This window comes from Rutilus rutilus (genome assembly GCF_951802725.1).
Source record: "Rutilus rutilus genome assembly, chromosome: 3".
Taxonomy (NCBI): domain Eukaryota; kingdom Metazoa; phylum Chordata; class Actinopteri; order Cypriniformes; family Leuciscidae; genus Rutilus; species Rutilus rutilus.
In genome coordinates, this window is record NC_140211.1 from 5033036 (window position 1) to 5054623 (window position 21588).

The 21588-nt window shown below is 37.3% G+C and overlaps 2 protein-coding genes across 3 annotated transcripts in view; one reads left to right on the forward strand and one right to left on the reverse strand.

Moving 5' to 3' along the window:
* Nucleotides 1-3329: 3329 nt before the first annotated feature.
* Nucleotides 3330-19607, reverse strand: LOC311287701 (uncharacterized protein). Of its 2 annotated transcripts, XM_084404715.1 has the most exons (9): nt 19559-19607; nt 16523-16732; nt 7818-8020; nt 7583-7679; nt 6932-7067; nt 6100-6435; nt 4879-5038; nt 3889-4042; nt 3330-3429 (listed from the first exon to the last, which is right to left on the reverse strand). In XM_084404715.1, exons 3-9 carry the CDS (start codon nt 8014-8016, stop codon nt 3393-3395), a joined length of 1119 nt encoding a protein of 372 aa, XP_084260841.1. In that variant the 5' UTR covers nt 8017-8020; nt 16523-16732; nt 19559-19607; the 3' UTR covers nt 3330-3392. The 2 variants fall into 2 exon arrangements, with proteins under 2 accessions (XP_084260841.1, XP_084260842.1); XM_084404716.1 differs by lacking the exons at nt 16523-16732; nt 19559-19607 and adding an exon at nt 12003-12490.
* The window catches only part of LOC311287707 (macrophage mannose receptor 1-like), a gene marked incomplete at its 5' end in the record, with an annotated part of 29272 nt that continues 21236 nt past the window's right edge, over nt 13553-21588 (forward strand). The window contains 2 exons of the mRNA XM_084404722.1: nt 13553-13589; nt 13682-14035. Of these exons, the coding sequence (XP_084260848.1) occupies nt 13553-13589; nt 13682-14035 (391 nt within the window). The remainder of the gene's footprint in view (nt 13590-13681; nt 14036-21588) is intronic.

Sequence of the window (21588 nt, forward strand, 5' to 3'; positions counted from 1 at the left end):
TTTCAGAGAGTAACCATTTTCTGGGTTATAGGGCTAATATTTTGACCCAATTCATGGGTTGTTTGGGTTTCTGGGTTATTTTTCAAAGAGTAACCCATGTTCTGGGTTATAGGGTTGGCTTTCTCTCTCTCTCTCTCTCTCTCTCTCTCTCTCGCCCGCCCGCAGTTGTTCTGGAATTTTCTCACAACAACAGTCGTTTGAAATAACCGTCGCTTTCGCGCTCGATCCTTTTTGGCCTGTGCTTCATCGGTGCAACTTCATCTATATTCAATTTCAAGGTAAGAGAGTATTTTCAGTGTTGATGTAATGTAAACTTTTCTGTGTTCATGTCCCTGTTGCTAGTTTAGCACCATTTGCTGAAAAAAAAAAACGTTAGTCGTGGTAGTTCTGTGGTTGGCATGTAGCCGCGGCTATCACGACAACATCTAGGACAACTCGAGGTAACGTTATCACACACCGGACGCGATTTTGAACACGGTCCTGAGCCGTTGCTGGGTGTCGCCGACAGACGCCGGCGGTGTGTGTAGGCTACACTCATAGAGAATAATGTGTTCGAATTTTAAATGATTGATGGAATCTTATGAGAGCACCGGCACCTACTCTAGCCTGTTAGTCCTCTAAATTGTTATATAACATTGAGGAAATGCAGAAATAGTTTAGAAACGCACAACAGCAGCTACATAAGAAAATACCTAAATGTATTTGCGCCACATATAGCATATAGCACCTATGCGCTAGCACCTATACCTATGCGCCGCATATAGCACATAACCACTTTTTGCGCCACTGCATAAGGGTTAGACAACCCTACCCTGCTTATTTCAAATATTAAATTAAATAACATGAGAAATACACAATACTTATTTTAACTGTCTATGGTCTTGTCTCAGCCTGAGATATGGCGGGTGGCTTCTAAAAAAAAAAAAAAAAAAAAAATAAAACCTTTTCTGCCTCCATTTTTGTATTTAAAAGTCTGTCAGAAATGCATCTGTCACAGTTGCTAGGCGACAGGACTGGTGGGCGGGAACAGCTGGTGATGTAAACAGGAAATCCTCCATATTTCAGAGCGTCTCCTTTAACAACATTCACTTCAACCTTACTGGACTTCGAAGGATTCAGCTCTGAATTGGGAGTCAATTATAGTGTAACTTTCCTGTTGTTGCAGTAAAACCAACAGATTAATCTCACTGTTTCTCCTGTTTGACAAGATGTAAATATTGTCCATCCTGAACATCTGAATGTAGACATAAAAAAATTGAGTGATGAGGATGTGTTAACATGCAAATGTGTTCATGTTTTATAAACAAACAAAGAAACAGTAAAAAGGAGTATGACATTTTCACAAAGAGACCAATTCAAAAAAAATAATTAACACTGTTTTAATGTCCACATTCCAGCCATTCACAATCAAGTATTTAGACGGAGGAAATAAAGACACGTTTATTCTGAAACAGCAGCAGCAGAAGATGATGATATTATTTCAGTGAGATAATGAGAGTCCAACAACCTTTACTAACATTAGAAATGGACTTCAGGGGAATGAAAGCATGATATGAGCACTTTAATGTCTTTATCTCGTCTCTGTTGTGAATGTCTGTCGTGATCTCCTCCTCAACATCAGTGATCTCGGCTCTCAGAAGAGGAAGAAAAGAAGAAATATAAGAGCAAAAACAGTTTTCAAGCCCTCTTCTCAACACAAACTCTCTCAATAGTCAAACTCACTCCTTCATCTCACACACGTTTCTTTCTCTTTGATTGGAGTCTCAAACAGGTTTTTTTTAAAGGCTCTCAGTAACCAGTATCACCAGTCTTCACTAATGAACTCAACCCTCATCAATCAGATCATTAGTGGGTTGTTCAGTTCACACACAAACAGATAAAAAGTGACCAAAAACAGAGAAACACAAACATACATGTCAAATTGAACAGGGATGTAACACGAGTTATACAGTCCAGCAATAACATTAGAGAAACTGTTTAGTTATTAATGTTCAAATTTAAATTATTAATGTTAATTACGTATATAATTGTCTGATTAAGGTCCATATTCATATTGACTGAAACAGACTGACACAGACGTCAAGATGCAAATAAGGTGAAAGAGTTGGGCGAATACACAAATGAGGAAGTCAAATATGGAATATGGGTTTTGAACAATACACAAATGATGTGATGAGCTGAATGAGGGATGAGAGTAGGGGTGTAAGAAAAAATCGATACACTTGAGTATCGCGATATTTTATTTTGCAATACTGTATCGATTTTCAAAAACGCAATATCGATTTTTTTTTTTTTTTTTTGTTTACGTGCAAAAATATTCATGGTAAGACAGTGGTTTACGTTTATGTTGTTTAAATCCCTACCACTAGATGGCTATGCTGAGACGCACCACTAGTGTCCTCGCCTAACATTTTTGCTAGACGTTAACCACGTAGATGGCTGAACCGGCTCCCGCTGCATTCCGTGCTGAAGTGTGGAATCATTTTGGTTTCCAGAGTAAAGAGGCACACTACCGATATCGACAGGAACCATGCAGTTTGTAAATTGTGTCTGGGAAAAATACTCTGGTAATACCATGAATTTGATTGCACATAATGTGTTATGTATTGTGACAGGGGCTATATGTATTTTATTTTATTATGGCCTACTTGAGCATATAAAAATTTGCTCACTAAGGCCGGCGAGACAAGACACTGGCTGCGTGGCGTGTCCGTTTTTATTTCGGTTCCCATGTTAACAGGTTAGAGCTTGCACACTGCCGCGCGGAAAACCCGTGCATTCTAGAAATAGAATCGACGCCTATCACGCGACACGCAAGCGTGTTCCCAGCCAACATGTCCATGTGGGCCCCATGTGGGCTTTTGATGGGCTGTAACTTGGGCCCTGCATGGGCCACCCAAATGGGGCCCAGATAAATTTGTCCATCGGCTCCACATGGGCCCCATGTGTGTTAGCCCATATGGGCTAATGATGGGTACACAGTGGGCTCCAAGTTGGGCCCATGTAGGAGTTCATTTTATGGGCCCACTTGGGTCCCAAATTATATAATATTAATGGGCCGAAAGTGGGTCCCATACATTACCCTTATGGGGCCCTTATGGGTGATCTCACTGGACCACAGTGGGCCCCATTTATTAAGTAAACCTGATTAAGTAAATGTGCTATACTACAAAATTAACTTTCAAATCACTCCAACTTTGTTACTGTTTTGTTAACCAGTACCTGCCCAAACCAAAAATGCATCAATTTGTGTTACTTTAACATTTTAATATCTAAGAAATTACAAAATATTTGAATTGCAGGAAAAAAAATGACTTCAATTCAGAATGTGTAAATCAACATTTCTTTTATTGAAGTTACTGTCTTCAAGATGAAACCTCAAATAAAAGTGATCAGTCCTGTGCCAGTACAGAATCCTCAGCTTCAAACCTAAAGAGTAAAGAAAGAAAAGACAAATAAATACTTTAAAAATCTTAGCAGAACTTCAAAAAAATCAGTTTTACATGAACATTAAATAAATGCATGAGTATAATCTAAATTATAATCATGCTTCACGCTCATACCCCCCAAAATAATCTGAGCAAATACAATAGATATTCTAGATTTTGGTGCTTGAACCCCTAATAAGAAAATTGGAATATAATAAAGATCATTAATAACAATAAGAACACTACCAAAATTAATAGGTGCCTATGCACCCTCAATGATTGGCCCCTAACAAATACAATAAGGGTCTTCCTTTGCAGTTTGCCCCCTAAAAATCAGTGCTGTTGAATATTTGATTCTGATTGGTTAACTTAACTTAACAGATGTTAAAAATGACTACTAACTGAATGAAAAACAAACAATTTAGCTTTCCCTTTATTTGTTATAAATTATGTAACTTACACCTCTGACTGTGCTGCTCTCCGCACAAGGTTTGGCTGGGCTCTCAAGGCACGGTTGCCATCTCTATCCCTAGCATTTGTAAACCATTTACCGAGGGCTGTCTCCACCTCTTTCTTGCTGACAGTTCTCAAGAAAGTGTTCTGTTTCAGGCTACCTGTGAACCAAAATAATAAATTAATTTTAATGAAAGGGTGCTACTGCAGCAATACACCACTATATTGAGCGCAATACAGCTAATATATGAAAAGTTCAAGATAGATAACTCAGTTTTTATTTATTTTCATAAACATTTGGTGATTTTTTTTATATTGTTCATTCAAACATCAAACGTAAAAAATTTTTTTTATAAAAATAAACCTGACGTCTAGGGCCCTATTTTAACGATCAGAAACGCAAGTATCATCGTCATGGACACAACAATGATTTCCCTCTTGTTTTAATACTTTATCTTGTAATAATGTATGATTTGCAAAAATGAAAACTGCTGCATCTGTGTAGATGAGAGAAGCAAAGTATATGCGTGTTGTGCACACACAACATTATGGCCAAGCATGCGCCCTTAAAATAGCACCAGGGAATGTTTGCGCCGGAACACGCCTCCTCTTTTCGCTGAACCGCCCCCGGGATCGAAAGTTCATTCCCTAATTTACCAACGTGTGTCTGTGGAGGGAAAAGCCCGCTGTGCGTTGGGTGCAAAATAGGAATGATACATGATATGATACATGCATCGGTGTACAAAGTCAATTGTGCTGGGTGCAAGATAGGGCCCTTAGAGTGTTTTTGTATATCTAATTTACATTCGCAGATGTAATCTAAAAATCCATACAAATCTTCAGGGTTCCCTTTAAGTAATCATTTTTATCACCAGAAAACAAAATGATCAAAATCAACATTGAGCTAGGAACTTCTGGTTGATTTGACACAAAATGACCCCAAACCGTTTGCGTTTTTACTAATCTATGTAAATGAAGGATGTTGAAATGTATATACCATGCAAAGTATCAAACAGACGTAGGCTCCTGAACGAGCGTTTTCCATGGCGCCCTGTGAGGTTCAATTGACGGGCAAGGTCATTCGTCATCAAAAATGCCATAGTTCTACGGACACACTCATCAAGGCTCCTCCCTCCAATGTCCCCAAGGACAGAGACCTGAAGTTGAGATGAAAAGAAATATAGAAGAAACAAAATTACAAATGTAGTGGTAACAGTTCATTAAGGGAAACAGAGTGGGTTAACTTAACCTAGTATGTACACAGAACCACCCTCTGCATCTACAACTTTGGTTATGTGGGGAATATGGCAAAAATGTATCACAATTTTTTTTCAGGCAGGATCACGATCCACAATTATTATTTTTTTATGGTGTTTAAGACTATTTTGCAATTTACAGAGCAGTTCAGCTAAAAAATTTCCCCATTTATTTTCTCCTTTTCAGGAACAAGTGAAGAGTGAGCTTGTTATAATTGTACTAAAATGAAGGCCAGTCATTAATATGTTTACAGTCATTAATATATTCATATAGTTCTTTGCATATGTGTAATAGTTAATTCCCCGTTGTTATTTAGTCAGGCAGTAAGTCACTTGCATATTGTTAGGACCCGACGGTGCTAAGGACCCTGAAGTTGACGCGATTTAGGCTAGTTGGTTTTACACTGCTCTAGGACCATTCTGAAAAAAACTCAGGAGTGATTAGTCCGTGGGAGACCATCTAGACTAGTATAACCCCCAATTTCCACCAGATGCGGAACGGCTCCGCTGCGTGACAGCTCCGTGTTCCGTCGTCCGTCAATACCCACCAGGTCCGTATTTGTTGCGGAACGGCTGCGGTCATGACTGACAGCTGAAGTCACAAGGACCCACGAGATCTCGCAAATTCACGTATGATCGCGCAATATAAGTGCTGAATTGCTGCGGAGCTCTCCGGCATCCGGCAAAAATAGAAGCTCTGCGTATCTACTCCGGAGGGCTGCGGATCGCCGGAGTCGGAACGCAGCTGTACCGCATTCAGTGGAAATACACTCATTGACTTTAATGGAAACCTATTGACTCCGCCGCCGTGCCGGAGCCGTAACGCAGCCGGTGGAAATTGGGGGTAAAACTACAACTGATAGAATGTGCACTGCATCACAACACAACACTCTCTGTAGAGAGATCGTGGAGGCATTTAATTGTCAACGATTTAATTTATCGCACACACCTAGAACACTTACCAAATTTTTCTGGAAGTCAGACTCACAGAGCTTCAACTCCAGATCATCCACTTCAGTAAAACTCTTCAATGGAAAGGGGACTCCCTCAGGCAAGACAGGAACCACACAGTTTTGTTCTCTCTGCTGCAGAAGACACTGTATCATGCTACCCTGTACCTTTTGGCAATCTTTAATTTCTTCCAGTATTGTCAGTACACGAACGAACATTCCATCCCTCACTGCTGTTCCACTGGGCTGAAGTGGTCTGACCTGGACTGAACTGGGCTGAAGTGGTCTGCAGGGAGTACTAGTAGAACTTGTCTGTGCTGGGGTGCTGCGACCTGGCGTTTGTGCTTCCTGTAAAAGAGAAAGAAAATAAGATACAGCATCGCATGCATTGTAGTCTCCCTGAGGAAAAAAAAAAATCACTGCTTTAGGAAGAATTGTCAAAACTCCTTAAATCATCTAAATCTACAACATGCATGTTAGACCCTAAGCTATTAACGTTTTGAAGTTTACACGGAGATTATAACTGTATTGTTTTTAAAAACTTGCACTTTGTAACCTATTAATCATTATCATGTAAATAAACGGCCAGAACGAATTAAAAGTTTATCGGGGGGGGGGGGGGGGGGGGTTCCAGTTGAAAACGGTGTTGTGTAAGCTAAGTTAATAATTTTTAAAATGGAAATTAATCAATCAAAAACTTAATTTAGATGAACAATAACTTTTTCTTCTAAAACTACTGTACAGCCAAAACAATCTCTGTTCTATTAATTTCCTATTATCACTGTAAAGCTGCTTTGAAACTATCTGTTTTGTAAAAGCACTATATAAATGAAGGTGACTTGACTTTTAAAAGATGAGGTGGAGGTGGTGTAGCGGTTCGCTGATTCCCAAGTCCTTTTATTAGAAGCCTTCTTGGGGGTGGTGGAGCAGCCATTTCTGGACCTTCTTCACTGTCTGAGTCGGGATCAATAAATTTGCGTCTAAAACACAGGGAAAATGTTTTACCGTCACTACATATAGACTAAGAAGCATAAGGGTAGACATAATATCAAAAGAGCAAATTTTATACAAGAACCTGGTTTTGAGGTGAATTTTGCGACCGGTCATTTCAGTGCAGTAGAAGGATTTTGATTCTTGACAATTGAAATGGCCTTTACAATACAGGTGCACTGATATGCATTAGTTCATGCTTTCATGCACAGATAATCATGTGTTGACTATTAATAGTCAATCACCACTATTAAACATGATTATCTGTGCATTAGTTTAGCATGAATTAATGCATATTAGTGCACCCGTATAGTAAAGTGTTACCGATGACCTCTAAAAAGGCAGATTCTTTGATCAGTGCCCTGACTACTAAACTACATACTGCTTGAGAGACACCCATAGTTTTGGGGTGAACATTCCATTTATATAATCATTCAGTATCTGTATTCCTAATGTAAAACCACGCATCTGAATAATCATGATTGTACAACATAATTAATCTTACTTTCTTTTACGCTTGGCTCTTTCTGGTTCTGGATCTGTCTGAAGATCTGAAGTCACTTCAGCTTTACGCAGCTTTGTTCTGGCAGCTGTGTAGTCAGCTAAGGAAATGTGAAAAAGATTAACTGAACATTTAAGCTTTTCCATTCACGTAAACATTTTCCACACACATTTTAAGTTACTATAACATGGGTATTACAAAAAATCGATTAATCTAAAATTATAACATTACCACTTACCAGCTTTTCCCAAAACTCGCACTTGGAATTTCGTCCAATCTTCTTGTGGTTCTCTTCCCTCTCTAACACATCGATCAACATTGACAGTGGAGGAAGGTGGCCAGTAACACTCCTCTTCCTCTGGCCCGGTAAACCAATTTCTTGGTATAATAGCCACAGTCCGTGAATCCAGAAATTCCACAACCACAAAGGGCAGCATTTTACTAAACAAATGTAATCCACAATATTAGCAGTCATGTAGCAGAGGCAAGGCTACAAATGCTCCATTATATGGTAAAAGGACCATTTTTTTTGTGCACTCAGCCACAGGAAAAACTTGCAGTTGTCCACGTAATCCATGTACAAGTTTGATTCCCAGAGCTGAAGAGTCAATAGGGTAATCATAAAAAATGTCCACATTTGAAAAAGAATCACACACTACATATGTGTCCCCAGACAAACTGTACAATATATTGCTTACAAGGCACACTTGTCCATTCAAAACAAAACAATTGTCACCTATTCCACATGAAATGAAAATATTTTCTCCGTAGTACTGTTTGAACTGCTTGCACGCTTCAAATCCTTGAGGTAATGGTCCAGAGAGATGGAGTTTTTTATGTTGACTTAGTAAACTATCCACCTGTATATTTGCCTTCACTTTTTGTTTTTCATGTACACGTTTTACAACTTGCTGCACCGGATGCTGTGGCCTCCGTACCATCTTTTTGACTTTACCTAAAAAGTTCTCAAATGGGAAACATGAAATTAGATCAAGAGGTCCATGTTTCCTTGCATCCTCCGCTAGATGAATTAAGTTATGTACATTATACACAATAAACTCAGGACCATATATTTTGGAAAAAATGTCAACAAAATCTTGAAGTAACTGATTTGCATATTCAGAAAATTCTGAACATAAATCCGGACTGAGAAGAATTCTCATTGCTACAGACAGGAGCATGAAATGTTGGTATAAATTTTGTGGTAAATTATTACGCAACACAACAGGTCCAGTATACAATAGAAATAATCTGAATTCTGTGGCTTTCCACATGGCCACTTCAAACAAAGATCTGGGTTTCCTGGAGAAGGTCTTTGGTATGTGCAGCCTAACTGAGGTCATGTGTTGTGAAATTACAGAAAGAATATGTGCTGACACTCTACAATTTAAAGGACCCTTAATCCACAAATAAATAAGCTTTCTTACAACACCTAAACACACAAGATGCATGTAGTCTAACACAAAGCTTGAAACTAGACCAACACCTAAACCTTTTAGTGGAGAAACTCCTGTGTGGTGATCTTCATCAATCATTTCTTCAAACTCATAGTCACTTCTAAGCTCTGCAGTCCTGTCTGGATATGTCATTCTACCTTTCACATACACACCTGTCTGTTTACAACGTTCACAGGCGTTGTACCCCGAGTGACCTTTAACACACTTGAGGAAAGCCCTGGCCGGTGCATCACAGATAAAGGCCTCGGGCGGTGCAATTTTGTAATGTTTCCCATTAAAATGTAATCCTTCTTGAATGACAACTTTCAAATCATCAACAAATTCCTTTAGATAGTCATGCACTGAAGACGGTTTGCCAGAACCTGAATACAATCCGATTAAAAATACACTAGAATTCTCAAGTTCCTTAATCCGACCAAGAATGGGCCACAGGTTCACTGCAGAACTTCTAAAAAGGGGCAACCCATCTATATTTACATGAAGTGTAAGGGAATCAATCAGTTCATTTAAGTCACATGTAGAATTCAACTCTGCCATTAATGCATTTGCAACTCCAAAATGGTAGTAGCATCCACCTGCAATGTATTTTACTTGACATTCGTGATCTGTGGAAAGCAAAGTCCTTGGATCCATTGGAATGTTTAGACCTTTGCTCCTCAGTATTTTCTGCAAAGCTGACAGCGCAGAGTGAGAAATATTAAACTGTGTTGCCCATTCTGCAAAACCTTTAATATCATCTGAAGGGTCAGAATCACTGGTTTCTTTGTCATCGCTGTCATTATTCAGAGATGGGCATGGGTACTCAAAACGATCCATGTTGGGATTTGTGGTACAAATCTGAACCGAGGGCCTATCATCGTCGTCATCATCATCACTGTAATCAAATGAATTGTCAGCGTCCTCAAGTGAAGCAGCAGAGTTTCTGTCAGAAGGATGCAAAAGCCCATCAAGGGTCTCAAAAGAATCATAGTATGTTTCACTGTCTAACTCGTCTATTAGTGTAGGAGACACAGCTCTGTTAGTACAAGACGAAACATAATCTTTGACTAGATCTATGTGCTCTGCCACTTTAGACTGTATTCTTCGCCTTTTTGTCCGCTGCGAGCAGTCATTCTCCATTTTCTCAAAAAATTAAATAAAAAGGAATCTGAAATTTAACAGCAGTAGATTAAAAAGCAGAATTAAAAATAATTAACAAATGATTTAAAACAACATGAGTCCTGTGATAAGTGAAAATGTACAGTACAGGTCAAAAGTTTGGAAACATTACTATTTTTATTGTTTTTGAAAGAAGTTTCTTCTGCTCATCAAGCCTGCATTTATTTGATCAAAAATACAGAAATTTAATGATGTGATATATTATTACAATTTAAAAGAATTGGTTTTCAATTTATTATACTTTAAATTATCATTTATTTCTGTGATCAAAGCTGAATTTTCAGGATCATTACTCCAGTCTATCACATGATCCTTTAGAAATCATTCTAATATGATGATTCATTATCAAAGTTGGAAACAGTTCTGCTGCTTAATATTTTTTCATAACCTGTGATACTTTTTTAGGATACTTTGATAAATAAAAAGTAAAAAAATAAAATACAAAAATGTTTTCAAAATAGAAATCTTTTGTAACAACAATATAGACTACTGGTCAGTAATTTGGGGTCAGTCATTTTTTTCTTTCTTTTTAAAAAAAAAATCAATACTTTTATTCAGCAAGGATGTGTTAAATTGATAAAAAGTGATAGTAAAGAAGATTTATATTATTAGAAAATATTTATTTTTTATTTTGAATAAATGCAGTTCTTTTTAACCTTTTATTCATCAAATATTTTAGGCAGCAGAACTGTTTACAACACTCATAATAAATCAGAATATTAGAATGATTTCTGAAGGATCATGTGATAGACTGGAGTAATGATGCTGAAAATTCAGCTTTGCATCACTGGAATAAATTATTTTTTAAAGTATATTCAAATAGAAAACTATTATTTTAAGTTGTAATAATATTTCACAATATTACTGTTTTTTCTGTATTTTTGATCAAATAAACACAGCCTTGATAAGCATTAGAGACTTCTTTCAAAAATATAAAAAATCGTAATGTTTCCAAATTTTGACCTGTACTGTACATCAGCGTAATGTTTCTTCATGCATTACCATTGTTAATAATGTACAAAAATGAAAAGATTAAAATAAATTACTTATCTCTTTTTACCTGATTAACCTAAAGGCACAGCACAACTATGACATTAGTTTAGGATACTTTTTAAACGATCAATACCGACATATGCCTACTGATTAATTGAGATAACATAATTAAGATAACTTACATCTAGCAGTATCAATCCATTCTGTATGTGGAGACATCGCATTAGGAACTGCTTGACCGGATCACTAATCAGCGAGTCAATTGATTGACTTCAAATGAGTCATTCTGACAGTTTTGTGATTTTATTCAACAGGTTCACTAAAAAGAACCGATTCAAAAAACGAATCGTTCATGAATGAGCACAAATTATTAATGTTTCTTTAACTACGACGAACAATTTCGATCTGTCCCTCAAATAAAACTTTCCTGAATACTTAAACTGAGTGTACGGGTAGTATGCATCATTTTATGGGACTTTAAGCCGGGTTTTCACCGGCTGCGAAGCACAGGCCTAGAAGCGCAATGACGCATTCTTGCACGATATACTGCCTCGGTCATTATTATGAGACCGAACGATTATGAAAAATACGGTAAAGCGTGTAAAAGGGTGAAAAGTCGGCGCGAACACATTATTGTATAAAATTTGCTGGTTAACCAACTTCATTTTAGTTAGCTTAACTAGTTGTTTGAGCTCGGCTCGCTAACCTTCGTTAATGTTCGTTAAATGTTAGCTCTATTGATTCCGAAATATCTAGTTTTATAAAATGTTAAGTAAAACAAAGTTAATACAAAATAAAACGTATACATATCTTACCTTGGTAGTGTTAAACAGGAGATTTGACGGTGATGTCTAGAAGAAACTTGTCCAGGAGAGAAGGAGACCGTTGGTTTTTTTTTTTTTGTTAGTTTGAATGTAAAGGCGGGAGGAGGCAATCATTATAGCTTGTGGGGGAGGGGACAGTATGATGCAAGTGCTTTACTCTTTTAGAAAATATAGTTTTAAGCACTTTTTTGCACATAATACAAAATAAGTGTTTTATAAGGCCATGAAATTTACACACACACACACACACACACACACAAAAATAATTATTTGACAAACATGATGTGCATTTTGTATTATATCAAATTAAAAAAACTTAGTCAAATATTTTTAAATGTTTTTCATTTTCAATACACAATTATGGCAGGTACTTTTAAAATAAATACAAACCAAAATTAGTAATACAAATTTAGTCTAATATAGCCCAATTGGGGCCCAGACAAGACCCACAAATAAACAATAATGGGCAGCCTAGCTGGAGCCCACTACCTAAACCAAACTGGGGCCCATAGTAACCCCATCAAAGTGCCCACTCTGAGCCCATGCCCACATGACACCCATATAACCCAGAGAAAACCCATGTGGGGCCCACATGGACATGTTGGCTGGGTTGGAAGCGTTTCCAGGCAAAATAGAATAGGAAAAGATGTTTATATGTCATTTTGACACGAATACATATTAATAAATGTCATTTTGATGTTTGAAAGTCTCTAGGTTTTGACATAAATGTAAATATAAATGTAATTTAAAAAAATATATTATCGATTTTCAAATACTGCACCTGTCAAAGTGTCAATACAGAACGAAATATTCTGTAGCCTATTTTGCCGTCAACACTGCCGTTGTCTTTGATGCTATATATTTATGTTTAACATGAAGTATAGGCCTTCCACAACTCTCTCCCCATATGTCGAATATATCACCAATGAGGCTTATCATATGTCACCTAGCAGCAGCAGCGCCGCATCAGACACGTTTCTGGTGTGCAAAGACATTGAAAACGCCACGCAAACGCCACGCAGCAGTGTGTCGCCGGCCTAAGAACAGGTGAACCACAATCCCAAACTGGCAGAGTGATTTTCTGTGTACTGAATTGTTTACCTAAAGTAAACTTATTTGACTTTTATGCACATCATGTCTTTTTTTAAATATTACTTTTTCTAAAATTATAGTCCTACTTTTAAAAAAATCCCAATATATCGCCTTATGCACAGTATCGAAATATATTGCAATATATTGAATCGTGGCCCATGTATCGTGATACGTATCGTATCGCCAGATTCTTGCCAATACACAGCCCTAGATGAGAGCAGATATAATAATCACGTAGTTTAAATCTGCAGACAGAAACATCAGACTCAGGACAGAAACACACGACCTCTAAAGTAATAACATGTTCATTCTTCAAACACAATTAGACTTTCTGATGTTAATATTGTCTAAAAGATTATGAATTGTGTTATGCTGCTAAAATGTTTTTATTACATGATCATGTTAAAACAAGGTTTTTTTATTTTTTTTATGTGTTTCTTTCCTCAGAAATGGACCAAACTCTATATTTGATTCTTCTTCTCATTGGTGAGTGTGTTTGTTGTATTATTTATGGTTTATAGTTTCATCAGGTTTGACCCTGTTATGAAAAGCATTAAATCAAACGCTCTCTTTCACAGCTCTCTGCTCCGTATCTGAATGTGTTCAGCGTCAGTATCACTTTATAAACGTGAACAAGACCTGGACTGAAGCTCAGAGATTCTGCAGAGAGAATTACACAGATCTGGCCACCGTTGACAACATGAACGACATGAACGAGCTGAAGAAGAGTGTGAATGATGGAGGTGATCAGTATATCTGGATTGGGCTGAATAGGACGAGTGTTGATAAATGGCAGTGGTCTTCAGGTGAACCTGCGCTCTATCTGAACTGGAGACTTGGACAACCCGAAAGCAGTTATTGTGGAATCATGTCAAATGGACAATGGGAGGATATTTCATGTAGTGATACTCGTTATTTCATCTGCAACAACAGTGAGTGAAGCTATTTATAACTACGACAACCGTTCATTTATAGATGCACCCTATATATCAAATTTTAATGCAATACTAAAAACTATTACTTTTTATTTTGATCACGAATATAAAAGAGACTGTAGATATTCGTCAGACTTTCAATGTCAATTTCTGTATAGACACAACATTTGGTAACACTTTATATTAAGGATCCTTAATTAAGCATTAATAAAATAGTAATTAATAATTTACTTGTTCACTATTACGCATTAGTTAAGCATGGACACAATTAATGATTATCTTAACATATAGTAAGGGCATATTAGCTATTATTTACAAATTATTAAACATTTGAAAGATACACATTTATGCTATAAATAAACAAAAATCTAGTAATTAATCATTAATTGAATGTACAGTAAACACCTTTTAGCCATTATTTACAAAACAATAAACCATATATTATTTTTGTGTAGCCATGCAGTTAAATTTCTGTGCCATTCTATTAAGTTAAATGAACAATAAACTAGTAATTATGTTTAATTACTGCTGGTTTTGCCGTTATAAATTGCTAAAATAGTGTAATAAAGACAATTTGACCCCCGATTCTTAGGTGAAAGTTATGTCCTCATTAGTTATGGCACTTATTGGGTGGCCTCAACTTTTACTGACACAAAACATACTTTTTTTGTACGCTTGGATTAATGGTGAAAGGTACAACATGGTCGTTTTGGCAACATTTAAACATAAACAGATTGCACTTTTACAGCAAAAAAGCGTTACATATTATTTACAAATCTTTTATATCATAAATATATCTGTATAATTTCCCTTTTACCATTTTATAGATAAATGTTATATCCCTAAAGCCAAACTAAACCATTTTTTTGAGAATATAAAATGATACACAATATTTTTTAAATATAGAGTTATATAGAAAAACATAACAGTGTAGCAAATTAGCTGTCAAGAAATATTAATAACCAATCATAACTTGTTATAATCGATTGTGAATATTTGGATCAGTTTATATAATTAACCCTTTAACTGTCACCCCCCCTTTTTTCGCATAGACAAAAAAAAACACTATACAAACTTACATGGTTGTAATTCAAGAATGCTTTGGAATATAGACATATGGTTGGTCTTGTTTTTAAGAAGACATTTGCCAGATTATTGTAGAAGTGAAATAAATTATGAAAGTGAAACAGAAAAAAAGTTATATAAGTTTGAGTTTATGAAAATATAGAATGTAAAAATATAATTATTTAAATTTTATATCAAATATATATATTACAAAATATATTTTACTCTAAAACTGCTAGAAAAGTAAAGCCAAACATCTAAACAAGTTGTGTTCCAAATTTTAGGTTGATATCTCAAAAATTGAGCTTTCAGTAAGATTTTATTTGGGCGCAGTACCAAACTTTTTCACTAGATGGACAGCCAGCTTCCTTACTGACCATATAAGGGCGTCTCCATTTTCATATATGTTTTGAGTGATCTGAACCATGTATTTCCATAATTTCATACAATTTATGAAGTATTCATCCTATTCAGAAATAGTATGGGTGTTTTGGCAGTATTTGATTTGATTTCAACCTCTAATAATCATAAAAAGAGCACATATGAGCTTTACAGCTCGCTGCTGCATCACAAATCGAGAATCCATAATATTTTTCTTTATATTCTAAACATTTTCAGACCTTTTTTTCTCATAAAATGTAATTGGTGTTATCTTTTGAACTCTTGGCATGAAAACAAACTGAGGTTTCTACCAATCTTTCATGATTTTTCATGTTTATTTCTATTTCAAAATAAAGGCCTAAACACGCCTAATGAATATGAAATATTCTTGTTGCAAATTGATAAATTACTGCTCCTCTGTAATTTATTTAAAAAAACAGCCACCAAATATGAAAACTAGAGATTGTAAGCTTTCAAATGATATATAGTTTGTCAATATTACTTTAGGTTTTTACTAAGATATTATTGTTTTAAATATATACGGGCAAACGTCCCACCTGTGGGACAGTGACATTTAAGCTTAATGTTGTAAATTAATATTACAATCAATTAATCTGTTTGTCCCGTGAACACTCAGGATTAATTGTTTATTAATTCTAAGAAACGTACATTTCCGGGGCATGGGAGATGTCTTTCTTACTGTGCAGTACTACTAAGAGCAAGTAGACAAGATCTATGATTAGAGACTCCAGTATATGAGCTTGAGACACGGACAACTTTACGTGTGACATGAACAAGACTTTATTAACTAGACTAAACACGTAAACTACTCTAACATACACACACATACATGCATACAGTTTACCAAGGGGAAGAGAGCTGAAGCAGAATACAGGAAAGCAAGAAGTTATAGCATTGTTTGAAATTCAGCAGATCAACAGCCTTGAGCAAACCATCAGTTTAGTTCTAACACACCCTTCTTTAAAAGGGGTAAGGATACTTAATGTATCAAATAATGAGACTAAGTTTGATACTTGCATGTCTTGCCCATTTGAATTAAACTGTCCTGATGCAATCTGTTGAGGCTTCAGTTGATCTTTGCTGATGTTGTCTTGATGAGAGAGAACCAGTGGGAGTCAGAGTATCTTTGGTGAATGGAAAGACAAGGCCGCAGCCTGGCACAAGCTTGTTGGATCCTTAGAGGCTTCTAGTTCAGCATCATCTTCACATAGGGCTTCTCAGGAAGGACTAAGAGAGTAAAAAACATGATCTTGTGATGTGATTTTTGAAGCGTGAAGATGTCACACCCTCTGGAGGTGTGTGTGCCAATAAGAAGTTTTACCTGCTCAAAAACAGCTCTGTTTTCAGCACGCCGTTTCAGTGCATGTGTCTTTAAATGATAATGAGCTTTGCTCACTCCGCCCCTCTGTTCTGTGCGTACACCGTTTGTAACACAATAACCACGCGTTGTTCATTATAAACGTGGGATTATGAATTATATTGAGAACGTCGTACATAGAAAACATGCTGTAATGTACCCTGAGTGTAAACCTTAGATGCATTCATCGTGAAGCCTGCAGCAAGGTTTGCAAATTTCGCAAAGATTAATATAAATACTAATATAAAGGTTAATAAAACATTACACTCACATCTTCTGGAGGTTCAGCAGTAACACGTTGGTACCGATCCGTTTTTTCTCGTTTGTGAAGCTGTCTGGTGTGAAATGATTCGCGCAAACATGAAAGCACAGACGATCGTGGGGAATCCCCGTGAGGGAATCCCCGCATCAATCCTTTGGGCATATCGCTTCAAAAACAAAACTCAGCCACTGCATCTATAACGGCTCAGATTTAGGAACATCCAAATGACTGCTGTGTTCCTTATTACATCTAAGAACAGAACACCACAATCGCTTAGACGCCATTCTACTCCAGCATATCAACAATGGCGGACTACTATGACGACGGCTGTCACAGCTTGCTCAGGGCGGGTCTTGTGTTGAAGCACGGCTGTCAATCACAATCGCGGGAGGGGCGTACGATCTTATGACGTCACAATATCGAACGGCTTGATTTCATAGATGGTCAAACATATAAGGAGATTAAAACAAAACCACTGGATGGATTTTAATCATGATAGGATGGTTGTGTACAGGCACTGCCAACAGACATTTCAGTGCAATCAACCTGTAAAAGTTATATGACCCCTTTAAGAAAAGAATCTTCAAGATTCTTAAAATACTAATGCATCACAAAGTTAGCAAAATGTAATGTAAATGGGACAAAACAAATGGGGGATGAAGATTGGAGTTTATAGAGACTAAACATGGCACACTTATGATTTTGGTAAACCATAGTATGCAACAAAGTCTGAAACATTAATCCAAAAGAGTTTAGAAGAGAAAATGAAGACATAGGCCAAACCACATAAAAGGAGAATCATGAGATTGATGGAAGATGGAAAATTAGATATATGTTAATACATTTCTCACGTAAAACTCTTATCAGTCTCAATGTGTCCTGTAACAGGGCATTTGGGATGTTAGTTTTTGGGGAAAGTTTTATAGACCTTTGTTGACCAGATGTTACAACAGACAGAAAACTGTAATCACAATAATTTCTTTATTACGAAAATGTCAAAAGCGGTACCAATAGTAGTCCGAAAGTCGATGTGTTGCAGTCGCAGTCCTCTCTGGTGATATATAATAGTTTTGTTTCAGGTATAGAGCAGAATTTAAGTTATTAATCCATGAAAATGGTATCCCGCTTCACTTCACGGCATGTCGCAATCTGTGACGAAGCAGGCAAGAGCCAATAGGAGCGTTCCATTCGACAGGGTCCCTACGCAGTGTTCACTGTTCACTGTTCACTACTCCCTGAACACGGTACATCAGTTGAAGTGGACTTCGCTGACAATAATCGCTCATTTGGAATGCCCTGAAACGTCATCAAAGAAAGGCAACAACAGGGTGGCGCAGATTATGATATAACTTAAATAAATATTGTAATTTTACTTTACTTTCAAATTTAAAATCATCTAATAGGCCATATATTTACAAAACACGTAGCCTACCTAATGAATAAAAATCAAAACATTGTATTAGTTTATCAGACTACTTTATGACTAAACATAAGCTGTACTGTAACCGTCATTTAATATGAAAATAATTTTGGATTTGGTTATCTATATATATAAATGTGCTCTTAATATGGTCTTAATAATTGTAGAGGTCTCATCTCATGCGGTTTCTTTCCCACCCGCAGCTGCATAGCAATTGGCAAACATTCCTGAGGTAAATAAAGTGAAATAAAAATGATTAATTTTTGTAGATATTCATACAATAGACTATGGAAATGTGACACTCATCACCCCAACCATTCATAAATACTCTAGTTTGTATAATAATAAACAATATTTATGAATACTCAAATGCATACCTAAACTCAGAGCGTTAGAAATTACAATTTAAAATCTCTTCCAATGGCTCTGCTCTATGGTTAGTTCAGACTGGTTATGCGGTGCACAATGACAGTTGGTTGATTTTCGCTCTCCACTTCCTGTGAAGTGATGTATCGATGTTCCCTTATTCCCTACGCAGTTTGCAGTGCCCTTCGAACTGAACATGTTGGTTCCCTTCGGATTGGAATCTCACTTAAGATGGCGAAATACCCTGTGAAGTCCATACATGGCCAGGATATAATTATAAAAGTGACCTATAACATCGACTATGCAATCCACTTTAATTTATTAAATAAAAATACAATTAAAGTAATAAAATTAGTGCTAATACAATTAGTGCTAATAAATATTAGTAAGCCTATTTGGAGAGAGAGATGTTTATAATGTGACAATATGTCAGTCATCGTGTGATAACGAAAATAGGCCTAGACTACTTGATCTGAGCAGATGTTGTCAGTGAACAGGCTGTAAAACTGTTGGCTAAGTTACAGACACTCATGAAAAACTGATGCTAATTATCTGGGAAACATTCTCTAACAGCAGTCAAGTTGTCACTGTTTGTGTCAAACAAGTTGTGAATTTGTTGTAACATTAAAACAGGAGATCATGACTTACTCTGTGCTCAAAGTGATGCTCCGGAGCTCCAGTGGTTTCCTCTGTGGGTGAACGAAACTTTCGGGCAGAATCACGTGATTAATTCCAGGATATGCCTTTTTTTTTTTATTGGTTGTTGCGTTAAATCTTGCCCAGATACAATAGTGCTATTTTCTGATTGGCTATTATGTAGCCCCTTTCTTTTTCTTTTTTTCATTGGCTGATGAGTGGCAGGCTACTAAAAATTCCAGGGGGGATGCGCTTGATTCCTGCCGGATCCATACTAGTGAGAGCGGCGGGGCCAGAGAGAAATGTTGGACGCTGCGGCATATTGAATATATTATAAATAGTTTTTCCGCGTGAGAAATACAATGTGTGGCGGGAGTGCATGACAAAAGACCGAAACGCGTGACACTTGAGAGCCCTGTGTTACTGTGGACTTCGACTCTTGCTCTGGTGCAGTTGTTCCTCTACCTGAAACTCCGACAACGGAACCATCGCACAAAAAAGGCAGGAATGATGATGATGATGATGATGAAGATCTGCATTCCCCTTTAGCCATGATGATAATAACATCTCTCAAGTCCGTCATTAACCCATTTGTGCCCAAATTTTTCTGAATGGTTTCATGCATATAATCCTGTTAATAGTGTCCTATGTGAACATGTTCTGCATTTATTTTCCCCAGGTTTTTTTTTTCTTTCTTGAAAATCATATTTGAATGTGCGGCAACTATAGTTGCCGGTGGGCAAATATGTTGTATGCACCCCTTCAATGTAAAATATGAATAGGAGGAGAACATTTGGCATTTATCTCAAAATAACTGCTTTCAACAGATCAATCTTTATTCATAAACAAATTTATTATGTATAAAAGTCGAAGAACATTGAATGAAAGATGGCGCCGGTGTATGTGGCATGCCGTCTACCTATGGTGTTGTCTGTCTATGTTTTAGCTTTTATGTTATTGCAAATAACGGGTATTTTTCAACATACCTCCGCTTTGCTGGTCTATGACCGGTCTCAGCTGTTATCCATCCAAGCTTCGGTTGAGACCTTCTTTAAAAATGACTATAAAGATTCGCGTCTTCCTCCACCACCACTGCTGGAGGATATTCCGTGCTGCCTGCGGCGACTACCCTTCGTTGCTAAGCGGTGCAGACGCGGCAGAAAGCGTGGGAAGCGTGGCGGAATTATTATCAGATTGAAGCGGATTCTTGGAGATCGGATCTGTATTGGGTCCTCCAGACAAACTTCGGTTGAAACAAAGGGGCGGAACATCACTTGGCGGTCGTGGGATGCTGTGGGTAGGTGGCTTGTGCCGGCTATCCCCGAAAGAGTGGCTGCTCCTGGCCGCACCGCGGTGGTTCGGGTCTTCGAGAGAAGGGTTAACCAGCATAATCTTCGGCCCCTATGCCGTGAGCAGCAGACGACCAGCAGCGAAGCGCGATTGAACATGGCGTTACTGAATGTACAGGCGGTTGGAAACAAAACCTTTATCCTGAACGACTTTATGGCGGAAAACAAGCTGGACTTCTTGCTTTTGGCTGAGACGTGGATGAAGGTAGGAGATGTTTCACCGATGTCAGAACTTTTGCCGCAAGACTGCTTATACTTTAACACACCGCGAGAAACCGGGCGTGGAGGTGGCATTATGACTATTTTTAGGGATGATTTTAAATGTCAACAAATAGTGCTGGCCCGCTACAATAGCTTTGAACTCCAAGTGTTTCAGATTATGTCAACAAATCCTATTACTATTGCACTGGTGTATCGCCCTCCCAAGATAAACAAAGATTTTATTTCAGAAATTTCAGATCTTTTAGGCAGACTGACAACGCAGTTTGATCGTTTTGTAATCCTTGGGGACCTGAATGTACATCTCTGCTGTGCTAAGGATGCAGTCTCAAAGGAGTTTGTGAATGTGATGGACTCGTATGACTTAATACAGTGGGTAAATGGGCCTACTCATAGATTGGGTCATATGTTGGATCTGGTTTTATCTCATAACCTGGCCATTCAGGACTTAAATGTTGAGGACGTGCCTTTTTC

Excerpts from the sequence above, each read along its gene's own strand:
- LOC311287701 (XM_084404715.1), bottom strand. The coding sequence starts at position 8,016 with ATGCTGCCCTTTGTGGTTGTGGAATTTCTGGATTCACGGACTGTGGCT. Across the intron at positions 7,680-7,817 it reads GCGAGTTTTGGGAAAAGCTG|CTGACTACACAGCTGCCAGA; the intron begins GTAAGTGGTAAT and ends ACATTTCCTTAG. Across the intron at positions 5,039-6,099 it reads CTGACTTCCAGAAAAATTTG|GTCTCTGTCCTTGGGGACAT; the intron begins GTAAGTGTTCTA and ends TCTCAACTTCAG.